The sequence below is a fragment of the Chinchilla lanigera genome, unplaced genomic scaffold, assembly GCF_000276665.1.
Source record: "Chinchilla lanigera isolate Chin_1 unplaced genomic scaffold, ChiLan1.0 scaffold00010, whole genome shotgun sequence".
Taxonomy (NCBI): domain Eukaryota; kingdom Metazoa; phylum Chordata; class Mammalia; order Rodentia; family Chinchillidae; genus Chinchilla; species Chinchilla lanigera.
In genome coordinates this window covers 3,056,027-3,070,259 of record NW_004955411.1, presented here as the reverse complement: position 1 = coordinate 3,070,259, position 14,233 = coordinate 3,056,027, and the positions used below count along the sequence as shown (strand labels likewise).

At 48.2% G+C, this 14,233-nt stretch overlaps 1 protein-coding gene across 5 annotated transcripts in view; it reads right to left on the bottom strand.

The window, feature by feature from the left end:
- Positions 1-5,153: 5,153 nt before the first annotated feature.
- Ick (intestinal cell (MAK-like) kinase) overlaps positions 5,154-14,233 on the bottom strand; it is a 67,381-nt gene continuing 58,301 nt past the window's right edge. For all 5 annotated transcript variants that reach the window (XM_013510738.1, XM_013510736.1, XM_013510737.1 and 2 more), the window contains 3 exons: positions 10,091-10,219; positions 7,325-7,447; positions 5,154-6,019 (listed from right to left, as the gene is read on the bottom strand). In XM_013510738.1, the coding sequence (XP_013366192.1) occupies positions 5,865-6,019; positions 7,325-7,447; positions 10,091-10,219 (407 nt within the window). In that variant the 3' untranslated portion in view covers positions 5,154-5,864. The remainder of the gene's footprint in view (positions 6,020-7,324; positions 7,448-10,090; positions 10,220-14,233) is intronic.

Sequence of the window (14,233 nt, the reverse complement as noted above, 5' to 3'; positions counted from 1 at the left end):
CGGCGGCGCTTAGCACGCCCCACCCAGCTGCAAGGCATTCTGGACAGTGCAAGCTCGGCTCCGATTTCGCGCGATTGAGCTTCACTTTCAGCATTTTTGAGGCGATATTGTCTTTACAGTAGTAGATCGATTTGGTTTTAGTTATGCTATGCTGGTGCAGCGCGATAAAGAAACTCAACCTATGCGTAAAGTCGCAGTGAACTTTGGGTTTATATAGGCTCCGCCCCGCAGTGCAGTCTTGGATGTGAGGGCGATCTGGCTGCGACATCTGTCACCCCATTGATCGCCAGGGTTGATTCGGCTGATCTGGCTGGCTAGGCGGGTGTCCCCTTCCTCCCTCAACGCTCCATGTGCGTCCCTCCCGAAGCTGCGCGCTCGGTCGAAGAGGACGACCACCCCCGATAGAGGAGGACCGTTCCTCGGTCAAGGGTATACGAGTAGCTGCGCTCCCCTGCTAGAACCTCCAAACAAGCTCTCAAGGTCCATTTGTAGGAGAACGTAGGGTAGTCAAGCTTCCAAGACTCCAGACACATCCAAATGAGGCGCTGCACGTGGCAGTCTGCCTTTCTTTTGAACGAAGGTGGCAAGAGGTCTAACAATCCATTCTTTTTCTTTCTTTTGTCTTCTTGAGACAGGGTCTCGCTATGCAGTTCAGACTGGCCTGGAGCTCACTTTGTAGCCCAGGCTGGTCTCGAACTCCACGGTCCTCCTGCCTCAGCCTCCTGAGTGCTGGGATTACAGGCGTGTGGCATCACACCTGGCTTAACAATCCATTCTTTTTTTTTTTTTAAAGAGTAAAAGAAGGATAACATTATAATGCGGGGGGCTTACCAGATTACAGACAAAGTGGTAAGAAATTATCAATGGTTGTTTTACATATTGTTATCTACAAGATAGTTTCTCAGGAAAACAAATAGACTAATAATAGTGAGTTACAGACAAAAGAGGTAGGAGATTATCAGTAGTTGTTGTACTATACTTTGGTATCTTCAAAGTGGCTTCTACAGAAAACAAATAGAGCTATACATGAGTGACCAATTGAATAATCATTAACTATTCTCAATGGTTGTTGCAGGAGTCACATAATAGTAAACATATATCCATTAACAATCCATTCTTAATCGAAGTATATCCAGATTTTACCCCCTTTCATCCCAGTGGGTGGTCGACCCCTACGTTTTAGACAAATGCCCTAAGCCACAGCCTACACATAGCAGGGTAGAAGTGGTGCGAAAGAAAAGGAACGTGGCTTGCAAATAAAACTAAACACGCGTAGCCACTAGCAAGACGGCATTGTGAACAGAAGGCAGAATTCGCATGCACGTTGGTATGCCCTCGAAATAGCCGCTTGTAGAGGCAGTTTCCGCTATTTCCAGACCGTGCGGGGTATGGCTCAGCCTCGCGCAGGAAAGGCCCCTGGGAGTCACCGAGGGGGCCTGCGGCTGGGCGTGGCACCAGAGAACGCGGGCAACCCCGTCCCGCATTTCCGGGCTGAAGGGTGGAGAACGCCCTGGGAGGCGCCAGGATAGAGAGGTCTCTATCGAGCGCTGGCACCGACTCCCTACCAGGAGTGCAGCCGTGTGGTGCAAACGCTGCCCGCAGGAACAGTGCGGAAGGACCCACGAGGGGTGGGGCGCAGCTCAGCGGCCGAGCACCTGCTCCGGGTGAGGCCCTCGGTTCAGTCGCAAAACCCAAACAAAACACCCTCTCGCTGAAGTGTCCACGTGAAAAAAGGAGGTATAGTTTGAAGATGGGTAAGAAAAGGCAAAGCATGGAGGTAGAAAGAAAAGGTTTAATAATGAGATTGCAGAGAAAAGAGAAGGATGTCCAGGACGAGATTCCGCTCCCCGCCCCCCCAGCTTTCCTCGTCAGCCCTTGCCCGTGTGTCACAACGCTGTCATCTAACGCGGGTGCTTGTCTGTAGTATTAGTAACTGGTAAATTCCACCAGGCTGCGGGGTTTTGTCTTTTATTTTCTTCCTTCGTAATGTTCGGAGAGTACTTGTTTAATGAATGACAAAACGAACAGCAACAAAAGCCTTCGCGCTGAAGGATGACCTCCATCCCGCTGCGCTAAGGGTGCGCTTCCAGCTTCCCAGGAGCGCTGCCGTAAGCATCCACGCGGTGATCGGCAGCCAGGTGCCCAACGAACCACGTCACTTACAAAGAGGAGACACCGGCCTTAAAGTTATCTTTTCATGTGTGTGAAAACGAAAAGAGCAACTCAAATCAATTTTTCTTAAATTGTAACTTTATTTGGAACAGGAGAATTTTCCTTACATAAAGTCAACATTATTAAACACTAAGGACAAACTTTTTCAAAGCAAAATTTTATTTCGGAAGGTTCTTAGTTCAGTGGCTTTCTGTCAGCCTATCTTTTCATTATTAAGAATATTTGCTTTATAAATAAATACAGTCTCAGTTACGCTGTTGTAAACAAATCAACTAAGCTACTATCTGCACTGACATATCTGAGATTAGAAGACTTTTTCAGGTCATTTTAAATTCACATTAGACGAGTGTTTTTAAGAAATTGGTAACACCAATTACTGTGATGTTTGTCCCATTTTTCTTCCGAATGGTTTCCATAAGATGGCCCTCATAATAATTATATAAATGTACAGTACATTTGGTTGGAAATTATAAAAATTAATCACATATTAAACAAGTTGCTACAGTATGCGTCAATGACATAAAACAATTAGTGTCAAAAATTTTCTTACAAACATATTGCTTTTGGTCATACACTGAGCTGAAACAAAGCCTGTACTGCTTACTCTCCTAAATGGCCCAAAACAATGGCTTGGTCGTAGAGAACTGCTATTTTATAAGAAAAATGGTATCCAGTCACTCCAACAGGGCCTGTATTTGCACTTGAGAAGACATTTTTATTTTGCTAGACATGTGCTTGCTTGATTGATTGCACTGAATTTTTAATAAGCCCAAAAGGTGTCACAGTGGCACTTTTTTAGATATTTGTGGTCCTTTAAACAAGTGATGTATCTAAAAAACTGTTTGAAGATTGCTTTTCTACTGAACTGAATCCTGCAATGCTCAAGCTGGGTGAGGGTCTGGTAATTAATGGAATTTTATTGCAAAGTGAACGATCATATCCAAAGTGGTTTACCACAAATGCAGTTTCCCTGCAGTGCTTGCTGTGTGTGAGGCACAGCTGTACCCCTTGGCGTACCATGGTCATTGAACTCTTGGGCTCAGAATGAGGGCCATCTGCACCACTTCCTGACACCCCAGGAAACCTTGACTGTAATGAGGTATAGACATGGTGAGGTGCAGTGCAACCTGCCACTCCTGCTCGTGTCTTGCACTTTATAATTCTATGGTAATTAAAAATATATGTGGCTGGGCGTGGTGGCGCATACCTGTAATCCCAGCACTCGGGAGGCTGAGGCAGGAGGATCGTTGCAAGTTCGAGACCAGCTTGGACTACAAAGTGAGCTCCAGGCCAGCCTGAACTGCATAGCAAGACCCTGTCTCAAAAAAGACCAAGAAAAAAAAAAAAAAAAAGAAAAAAAAATATATATGACAGGTAAAATTTTATGTTCACTTAAAAAATGGTCACTATTTCCTTCTGTGCTACATAGCTTGTGTACACAATTTGTCCTCTACCTATTTTGGGGGGAAAAAAAGAATACTTATAGGATTTGCTAGTTCTTCAGGATTAGGTTGCTTTCTCAGTCTTCAGTTTCCTCAGCTGCACACCAGTTTCTTGATGTTCATGTGAATAAACGTGTTTAGTTTCCCCAGGGAAGCTGTTTGCTCGTGAACAAAGAAAAGGGTACATGGAAGGAAAACTGAAGTGTTCCCTGAATGTGGGCTCCACAACAGTTTTAAGAAAACAATTTTAAAATATGTAATAATCAAGTAACTAGGTTTTCTGATATAAAAATGTAATGACCTACACACAGGCTAGAGTACAGAGAATATGGTAATGCCAACCCGTCCGCATCTCTAAAGGATATTTACAATCTAAAACCAGCTTTCCAGAAAGCTGGGCACGATTTCCGCTTAGTTTACTTTTTTATATATAATACAGAAAGAGAAAATAAATATTAACCTCACAGTAAGGGACTCGTCTCTGAAAACACATGTTCTGCTGCTTTAGATAACAAATCGAGAATATAATACAGAAATGAATTCAGTTCAGTTGTGCTTGCACGTACAGTTTTGGAAGCTTTGCCGCCAGCTGGCTCACAGGAAAGTGTTATCTATCAGATCCACATCCCTTCTGTGCTTTTCTCGTGCCCCTCAGGACCACAGAGGCTGGTCAAATATACTTTTGAGCCACGTTCTCCAAAGCATATTACTCCCTGATTTTAGGTATGAGCCCTTTGGAAGTCATGGTAACTTGCTCGGGCTGCAACTTATTATTAATACACTGACACGATCGGCTACCAACCTGCTAGGCTGAGCCACATGCAAGTGTCTTATTCACCTTAACCTACCGTTTCATCTACAGATCTGATTACTCCATGTGACTTGCCTCCTGCATCCTGGAACCTGGAACCTAAGAGAGCCACGTGGGCCCTGGGAGAACATGAGTCTGAACACTGTTAAGATTACTGCTGCGTGCACTTTCGCCCGGAAGGTAGCCATGAGCAGAGGCAGGTGTGTCGTGGGCGATGGACGGGAGTGGACCTTCTGTCCTTTCTGTTTCCAAACTAGCTTTGTCGTCTGTGAAAGTGCTGTAAACATTCCTCTCAACGGAACAGCCTCTGCCCAGCGAATAGAGCTCTTACTCTTGAAAGAACCTATACGAGTTAGGAGTTCGAATGTGGCACACCGTGGACTCTAACAGCGTGGCAACCGGGACTTCCCGGTAAGTGGGTCCCCTGCCCTATATCTTTTCTGCTCCCCAAAACATCCTGAGAATTTATCTAGGGCAGAAGATTACCCTTGAGCTGCTGCTAGCCAGGTCTGGAGAACTAAGCTGAGCACAAAATTCCATCTCAGTTCTTAGAATAAAAACTTATCTGCTGCTTTGAAACTTTTCTTTAGTCATACATCTTGGCAGGAACATAAGTGTAACTGACAGTGTTAACCTTTATGCTGAAACCTTTTGCTGTAAAAAGCTTTCCTTTCAGGAGTATTTAGACAATTTGACTTCAAAAATGGAAGAAAACAGAATGAGTCAGCTTAGTATGATTAAGGTTGGTTTCATTTAGGTATCACAACCACATCCAAGGGTGTTGTGAAAATTGTAAAACATATTTATAGTGTTCTTTGTTCCAGGAAACAGAAATAAAACAAAGTGGATGATGCAACAGTACTTTTAGGATAGCACAGTGGTATCAAAAACAGTGACGTGGTATTAGGATAAGCAGATGATTCCTTTCTTAAAGTCAGTCCGAGAAAGCCACGTTAACAATGTAACCACACCGTGATATTCTGATATTCGCACATACTGAGTAAATAACCCTTTGTCTGGTAGCCTTGCATTTCACCCTTGTTGCAATACTGTATCAATATTATTACATTTTTCAAAATCTGTATAAAATATTATCTGGAACTCCAAAAGAAAAATCACTTAATCTTTAAAAAGTTCATTACAAAGTTGACGGTATAAAATGCTAAAACATAATCCATATATACAAAATGCTGTTATTTAAGAAAATAATGAGACCTAGTTTTAGAATAAAATAATTTTATACCAAAAGAGGGTATTGCATTCAAATCAATATTTAAAAAAACTTTAAAAAAGAATATTGAAATGTCTTAGCTCAGAAGAATAACCATAAAGCACTGATTTGCTTTTACATCATCCACACAGTTTCGCAGGTCAGCCCTCGTCAGCCGAGGGAGAGTGTCCTGCTCTTCCCCTATAAAAGACCCTTGCTGCTGAGATGGTCATCGCCGAGCCGGGTACTTGGACGCCCAGTCTGTCCGGCCGTGCACTGGCTGGGCGGCTGGAGGCCGGGGTTTCAAGCCAGGAGTGCTTCTTGGCTGAGTGTGGAAGAAAGGCCGCCCAGGATGAGGTCTCACAGCCTTCAGCGAAGAATAGCCTGGGTGGGAGAGACAGAATGGCCTGACTGACTGGGGCCTCAAGCAAGCCGGGTATAGACAGTGAATCACGGTGACAGAAACGTCAGCGAATGAGAAGGTCAGGGGGAACATCTGGATCCCTCCTTTTGGTCCTCCTAGTTAAGACAACCCCAGTTCTCCAACTAGTTAAGAGTTGTCAAGTCAAAAGCAGGGGTGTCATTCTTACCTCCTCCTTCTCCTCATATCCCACCTACGCCTTCACCAGCCAACCACTCCCCGCCTCATCCGAGCTGGAGTCACTTCTTACCTGGAGACCTGCCACAGGCCCCTGTGGCAAGCGTTCCCACAGGGCCTAAGGACAACTAGCAGGAGGATGACCTGTGAACGTGGCCGACAGGTCGACTTTCTCCTCTGCTCGCACCCTTCCAGCAGCTCCCGTGAAATACACACACAGGGGCCCGCTGGGGGCCCCCATCACCCCACCTCTGACCCCACACACGCCCCTCCTGCACACTGATCCCTTTTATTTCTGGCATCTGCCAGACCTGCCCTGCCCCATGTGCTGGAGAAACCACGTCTGGATCAGTCTCCCCCACGCTGAACGCACAGCCACTTGCTTCCTTCTGAGCTTCACTCAATGACTCCTCTGCAGTGAGCTATTCTCTGGCTTCTCTGGCTAAAATCGTAATCTGTACCTCACACTCCAATGCCCACAAGCTTTACCTCCCTCCTGTTTTATTTTTCCCTTAACACTTATGAGCATCTGACACTGGTTTAACCCCATCAGCGTCTGCACAGTGCAAGCTCTCCCCGGGCAGACTCCTGTCTGTCTTGCACCCCGGTGGATGCCGGGTGGGTGCCCGGCACAGAGCAGTCATTCAGTGTGATGTGTCTAGATGTCCCCCAAAGCCTCCTGTGGTCATAGGTGGGGCTTTTCAGAGGCGGCTGGATCTAGAGTGTGTGACGCTGGGACTGATTCAAGGCGCAGTGCTAGGATCAAGGGCGTTAGGATTAAGGGTGTGAGTGCCACCCACCCTAAGTAGCCTGGATAAGATAAAAGGGGCAGAAAGCTGTGGTTGGCCTTTGTAGACTTTGCTGATTTCTGTTTGCCATGCATGGTTTCTCCTCTGCAGTTCCCTTCTGTAAAGCCACCCTGCCCTGGAGGCAGCTGATTATGGATTGAAACCTCTACAAACTGCGAGCTAAGTAAACCTTTCTTCCCTTCACTCTAGGCATCTGGTATGTTGTCTCAGCAACGCGAAAAGGAACTAAGACATTCAGTAACTGTTGAATCAAACTCATGAATAACGAGAAACAGAACTTACCAGGGGAAGGGTCTGGAATAGGTGCCAGGTGTACTCTTGGCATAGCAGAACCAATTTCTTTTTTCAGAAAGGAAGGGATGTAATTTCCAGTCAGTCCACTAGAACTTGTAGAGCCGGAACCAACTGATTTGCAAAAGCAAAAGCTCGTGTTACACAGCAACACTCATATGACCCAAGCAGCGTCACAGGAGAGTAGTGCAGACCAATAAAGATTTTACTTTTAGGGAAAATAAAAAGAATTCTGGTGAAAACAGTGAATTTTGAGTAAAACATCCCCCATGCCGCACTACCAGAAGCAGAGGGTTGTTTGTTAAATTACAGAAAGGATATTTGACATTTCAATTCTTGTCATGAAGTTTAGCCTGTTTTGAAGTTTGCTCTTCCACTCCATCATATAGAATATACTTCACGTCAGTATACACAAATTCTGAGGAATGACTAAATGTGATTCCTCTAACCCCTCTCTTATGGATCAACATATAGGTTACCTTAATTATGTAGGTATTGTAATGATACACTATTCTTGCTGCTAATCGGAAAAATAAGCAGTTAGTGAAAATACTAAATGCGTATGCTGTTTACATCATTTCCAGCTGTGAGTGTGCTAAGGGCAGGAATGGTAAGCCACTCGTGTGGTCCTACAAGGTTCACAGCATTATGGGAGACAGCACGGAGTCCGTCAGACTGGGCAGGGGATTGGGTATCTACAACGCTTCTTAGTTTTTTTGGTGGGGGGCGGACAGGGTCTCTTGTGTAGCCCCGACTGGCCCTGAACTCACTGTGTAGCCCAGGCTGGCCTCGAACTTGCAGCAAACCTCCTGCCTTGGCCTCCCAGGTGCAGGGATCACAGGTGCGCACCAGCCTGTAATGCTGCTTATAAGGCTTAACGCTACACGAGGAATAATGAGGAATGGTTCCACCTGGCAAGAGAAGCCCCCTCTGTGAAGAACAGTGGGAGTCTGCTTCATCCTCGCACAGAAGGCTCTCAGCGAGGGTGCGCAGTGAGAAAGAGGCTTAGCATGCCTGCGTGAGGAGCTGTGCTGGTCAGGGAATGCTTTGCGTTCTTGGTGAATAAAGAATTAGGAAGAAAAAAGGGAAGAGAATCTGAACAGGTAAGTAACAAACGGGAAAAAACACAGAATCCATAAACACAAGGAAAGATAATGAGTATCACTAGTAAAAAGACGCGTGGGTTTAAACCACAAAGAGGGCCGGGGATTTAGCTCAGCAGCACAGCGCCTGCCCGGCAGGTGCGAGGTTGTGAGTTCGATCTCCAGTACCAAAAAAAAGAGAAAAAAACAAAAAACCAAATAAACCACACTAAGACACCACTTTGCAGCCATCAGGGTAGTACAGAGTTCAGTCTCAACTGGACGAGTGGGGTTGAGGGTGGCATGCAGCCCCCACGCCCTGCTGGAGCGCACCCTGCCAACCTCTGCAGAGCCAGACACGTGCACATCCTTTAACCGAACACAGTACTTATTTCACCGCAGAAAAGCTTGCACAATAGGGGTGCAGTAATGTGCCCTATCTAGTGGCAAAAATTGTAAACAACTCATGTGACTGACTGTCAAAAAGAGGAGCAATTAGGGGCTGGGGATTTAGCTCAGCGGCAAAGCACCTGCCTGGCAAGCGGAAGGTCGTGAGTTCGGTTCCCGGTACCGGAGAAAAACCAAAAAAAAAAAAAAAAAGAGGAGCAATTAAATAATGGTCTAGTATAAATACTAAATTATGACATATAGTTGATAATACTATTAGTTAGAGATATTGCATGCTATATGATCTATAATATACATAACCCCTACATATAAAAATGAATGAAGTGGTCGTCCAGGATTATGTTCATAGAAACTTTTTTTTTTGTTTTGTTTTGTTTTTTTCCCGTACCGGGAATCAAACTTACGACTTTGCGCTTGCCAGGCAGGCGCTATGCCGCTGAGCTAAATCCCCAGCCCCTCACAGAAACTTTCGAACAGGCAAAAACACACTATGAATCTGATACACATGTTTAAAGATTACATGACAATGACAAACACGCAAACGGGACTGAGGCAGGGGTGGGCGGAGCCTAGACTCTGGGCTTCTGCTGTATTTGCAGTTTGACTTCTTAAAGTAGGTGGTAGGTACGTGGGTTTTGACATGTTATTTCTTGTTTTGTGTTCCTTAAAATCAATGAGGCTCGCTGGGGATATAGCTCAGTGGCACGGCACCCGCGTGGGAAGTGCAAGGCTGCAAGTTTGATTCCTGGTACAAAGAAAAAAAAATGCAGCCTAAGGGACAGAGGTGGGAAAGTGAGGCTCAGGCTCCGCTGGGCCACAGGGCAGCGGATGCAGCACAGCGGACAGGTCTCTGGTGCCAGGCCCGGAGGGCCTGTTAACTGACAGGTGGGCCGGGCCCCTCAAACTGCCCACCTCCCATCCAGAAGGGACCTGACGCCCTGGGCTGAAGGCTGGGTCGTCGCGCAGAGTCCCAGCTGAACAAGAAGGCAGACAGAGCCAAGTCCATCTCCACCTCCGAAGGCGATGCCCGCTGCACACTGGGGCCTGGGTGGTCAAACCCGGGTTCCTGGGCCAGGAAGGCGTGTGCTGCACTGCGCGGTGATTCTGGCGGGCAGAGCCCTGCGGTCTGCCCAGGGCCTGCTGCCGAGGAAGGGAGGGGAGGACAGGGTGTGTCTCCATGCCAGAAAGGCCTTGTCCCAAGTTCCTGTCCAGGTGGACACACCTGAATTTGATTTTTGCCTTTTGGGAGTTAATAATCATTACTCACCTGAATTTATTTTGCTGATTACCGACACTGTTCCAGAAGACTTTCCAGACAAGCCAGAACTGGACCACGGGTTAGACGGGAGGAAGTCCTTCCCTGAAGTTAGGAGCATGCCATTTCGTATATTTATTCCTAATAGAGAAAAAAATGATTTAGAGGTTCAAAATAAAACAGGAATAGGATAGGAAAAAACCCTGTGGTACATGTATACAATGGAATATTATTTAGCCTTAAAATGAAGACCTTGCAATTTGCCACACCCAAGACTAGAGGATATTATGCTAAATGAAATCATGCAGACAGAGAAAAATACTGTATGATCTCACCTACATGTGGAATCTAAAAAGAAAGAAAAAACAAATACACAGAGACAGACAAGTGACAGACAGCCGTCAAGGGTAGGGGCAGGATGGGGTGGGGAGTGGGGCAATGAGATGGTACGAGGGTGCAAAGTAGCAAATGTGAGCAAAGAATGGGTCCACCGCTCTAATGGTGGAATCTGCTAAACACGTAGATTTGGGCCGCTCTGTCATAAAACCAAAGAAGGGGTAACTACAAGAGCCGGTGGGTGTGTTAAAAAAATTTTGCCATGACAGTCAACTTTTTATTACGTATATGTAGCCCATAAACTACTCTCGTTAATTATACACAATGAAGTTTACTTAAAATGCAAAATATCCACTTAATCTTGTATTAGATTTCAGAGATGGAATTATCACAGATCCAGTTGGCCAAGAACTGCCCCTGGTTCCAAAGTCAAAGCAAAGCCGGTGATGTCACTGACACACGGCAGACACGCTGTCCTCGCAGCTGGCGTGCTCCCTGGGAGGCCTCCTGCGCGTCAGCCTCCGCGATGCCCGGCCAGTGCTGTCCTGGGCGCCACTGCTCCTGGACGTCCTACTCTTCCTCCCTGTGTCCCCTGTCCAGGCCTTGTCCACCCCTATCTCTAGCTCCACCCCCGGCTCTGCAGCCTCTGCTCTCTCCTCTCTGTGTCTGTTCTCTGGGCCCATCCCCTCGCCTGACCACGCCCGCTCTCGCTGCCCCGTGCTGATGACGGTGTCTGTGTCAACCGCCCTCGCCCCCTCTGAGCCCTCCCATCCCAGGACAGCACTGCTGTCTTGCCCTCAGCCTTGACCAACACCACCTCCAGACAAACCCCTTTCCCTTCAAACTGCTCCGCGTTTCCACTCCTACCAGGCGCGGCAGCTATTTTCAGAACTGAAGTCCAAATTCTTCTTTTAGCTTTCTTCCCCCCACAGCCAAAAAGAAACAGCTCTGCGGTCTACTCCCCACTCCTTTTTGCCTTTCTCACGGTAGCTCCTACACACCTGGAGCCCTCCGCCATCTGCTCTCTTTTTGTAAGACATGCTTGGAGACGGTCAGGCCAGTCTTCGGAGACCCAGTGCCAACCCTGATGAAGCATTTCCCTGTTCCCACAAGCCGGTGAGGACTGACTGTGCGAGGAAGACCTGCCGTGCTCTCCCACCCGCTCCTCCGACTGCTCCCCAGCCTGTGCGACCAGCCCTCCTTGGACGGCGGGCAGCTAGAGCTTGCTGCTCGCTGCACATATGATAAACCAGCTCCCTCCTCCAGGGAGACTGCTTCAGGAGCTCCCACTGCTCACCCACACACGCCAAAGCTCTTACGAGGCCCCCCAAGATGCCTCATGCTGTATGCTCCTGGCTCTCCTTAGGTGCTCCGGGTATAGGTCTCTGCCCTTCCCCCCAGGCCAAGCCCCGCTGCCTCTGGGCCTCTGCATGTGCAGTCTCCTCTGCCTGCTGTGCTCTCCCTCCAGCTTCGCACACACCGGCTTCTTTCTCACTCTCTGGGGCCACTTGCCGAGGCCTTCTTACCACTCCATCCCCACTGCGATTACTGCCCGCCTGTGTCTCAGCACTAGGAGATCACTCATGCTAGGAGTGCTCTGGCTGCAGGGCTGCCTGGAGGCTTGTGGGTGGCTGGAGGAGCAGCCTGGGGTCGAGCAGCTCGGGGCCCTGTGGCTGCTCAGCTCACCACGATGCCCGCCCAGATGCTCCACACATATTTACCGACTGAGCTGGTTTGTGAGTGGATGATTGGCCAACACTGTCAGCTTGGAACACAGAGACTCTGCAGACAGGTGTGGGCAGCACTGAACTACAGCCCGCAGTGGCGTGTAACCCCACGGGGCTGAGCGTGCTTCTGCTCTCACCTCCGGCCGGGCCACTTCTCCCGGACCGGGTCTGACGGCGCGGCTTCACACAGGCTGCCTGGTCCTTGCCCTTGCCTCCTTCCGCAGGGTCTGGACCCAGTTTCTCAGACCCCTTTTTTAATCTCAGAGGACTACCAAGATAAGAAATGTGTGGCCTGGCTTCAGCAAATCTTTCTGCATCCACAACAATGTGTTCACAACACTGGCAGCGAATGGACCCGCAGCTGCACGGGCTGCCTCCAAGAAGGCTTTGTGCCTGGGCCCGCAGCCCCACCAGGCCCTGAGAACGGCGACCACGATGGCACCAGGCGGGGAGGTCGAGCAGCCCGAGCGCGGCCCTGGTGACACTGCCCCGCACCAGGCGGCTCTGGGCGGTGGCGAGGACGCTGTGCTGCTCACGGTGGTGCTCGCACCCAGCACATCTGCCCAGTGGGGCCTTGTGCTACCCTTCAGTGCCATCTTGGTGACCTGGCCAGCGAGGGGCCTGCGAGCCACCGGTGCCCAGTTCTGGCCCTGGCAGCCCAGGCACTCGGAGCAGGTGCGGGTGCAGGTGGCTGCCGTCTCCTTGGCTCCAGCGCGGCGCATTCCCGGGGGTCCCAGCTGACTTCCTGACGCTCGGGCCCTGCCCAAGCTTGAAGTCGAGTCCCTTCGGCAAGCTCTGGGCCCGGGCGCCTCACCCACAGCTCTGCAGCCTTTAGCTGGTTTCATGCCAGCTCTGCCCCCACAACCTGAAGGGCCCCGGGGTTGTGGCCTCTGATGTAACTGGGCCTGCTGGTGCGGCGCGATGCCTGTAGCGCCATCTAATTTCCACCTTCCTCACTGCAGCCCTTTTCCTGGAGGGGAGGGAGCTGCTCCTCCAGCTCCTGTCTGCAACTGTCTCGGGAGAGGGACTCGACCTTAGTGAGAAGCGTCTAGGAAGAAAGCAGCAGGCAGGCCTGAATGCCAGAGGAGGCGTGAACTGTAGGATCAGAGGTTACGGGCAGCAGCTGCCTGGCCCCGGAGGGGTTAACCAGGTGCCCTGAATGCACACCCCAAAGCCAGAAGTAGAGCAAGCAAGCGTTCAGAGCACAGGCCATCCAGGCCATCGTCTGCAAAGTAAGTGGCAGTTTTGACGTTTTTACTCTGCTTTAAAGTCAAAGTGAGGTCAATCAACTTTCATTGATTTAACTTTTGAAACTGTATTTTTCCATTTCTAGGCAAAATGCTCTAACATTTTCAATGTCAGAATCCTATTAAAAGTAGATAATCAAGATCTAAAGAAAATTAGTCCCGATGAACAAAACTTTTAAAGGTTTATCCGCCTCATTTTAGGCAATCAAGACCCTGGAGTCTTGGGCACGGAATAACCACTGTGACCCTCAGGAATGTAACTGACTTCACTTGCGCGGTGAATCTATCAGGAAAACAGTGCACCGGGGGAGTCAGGTGACCCAACAGACAGGAGCTATTTCAGCAAATATTTTTAAACTATGGTGAAAGGTCAGTGGTATGTTTGGCACTAACAGTTTGATTCTACATGAATATTTAATTTTTTTAAAACTGTGATCTACTTGTGGGTTTACTTGTTGTACTATGCTTCTGAATCTGTGGTTTTCACCACATCAGAAAATTAGTAGACAGTAATTGATACAATTAAGGAGCAAATCTTTTAAGTGAAAGGTCTAAACAAACAAATGATAATATATGTTTTAAAATCATTTGAAAGGCAAGCATGGAGGATGGATGCAAGTTTGAGGCCAGCCTGGGCTACATAGTGAGTTCAAAGGCAGCCTGAACTACATAGTAGGACCCTGTCTCAAAAAATAAAAACAGAAAAGAAACTTTTGAAAGCAGACAATTCAGCACTTGGGAGGCTAAGGCAGGAGGACTGCTGCAAGCTCAAAGCCAGCCTGGGCTACAAAGTGAGTTCAAGACCAGCCTGAACTGCATAGTGAGACCCTAAGAAGACCAAAAAA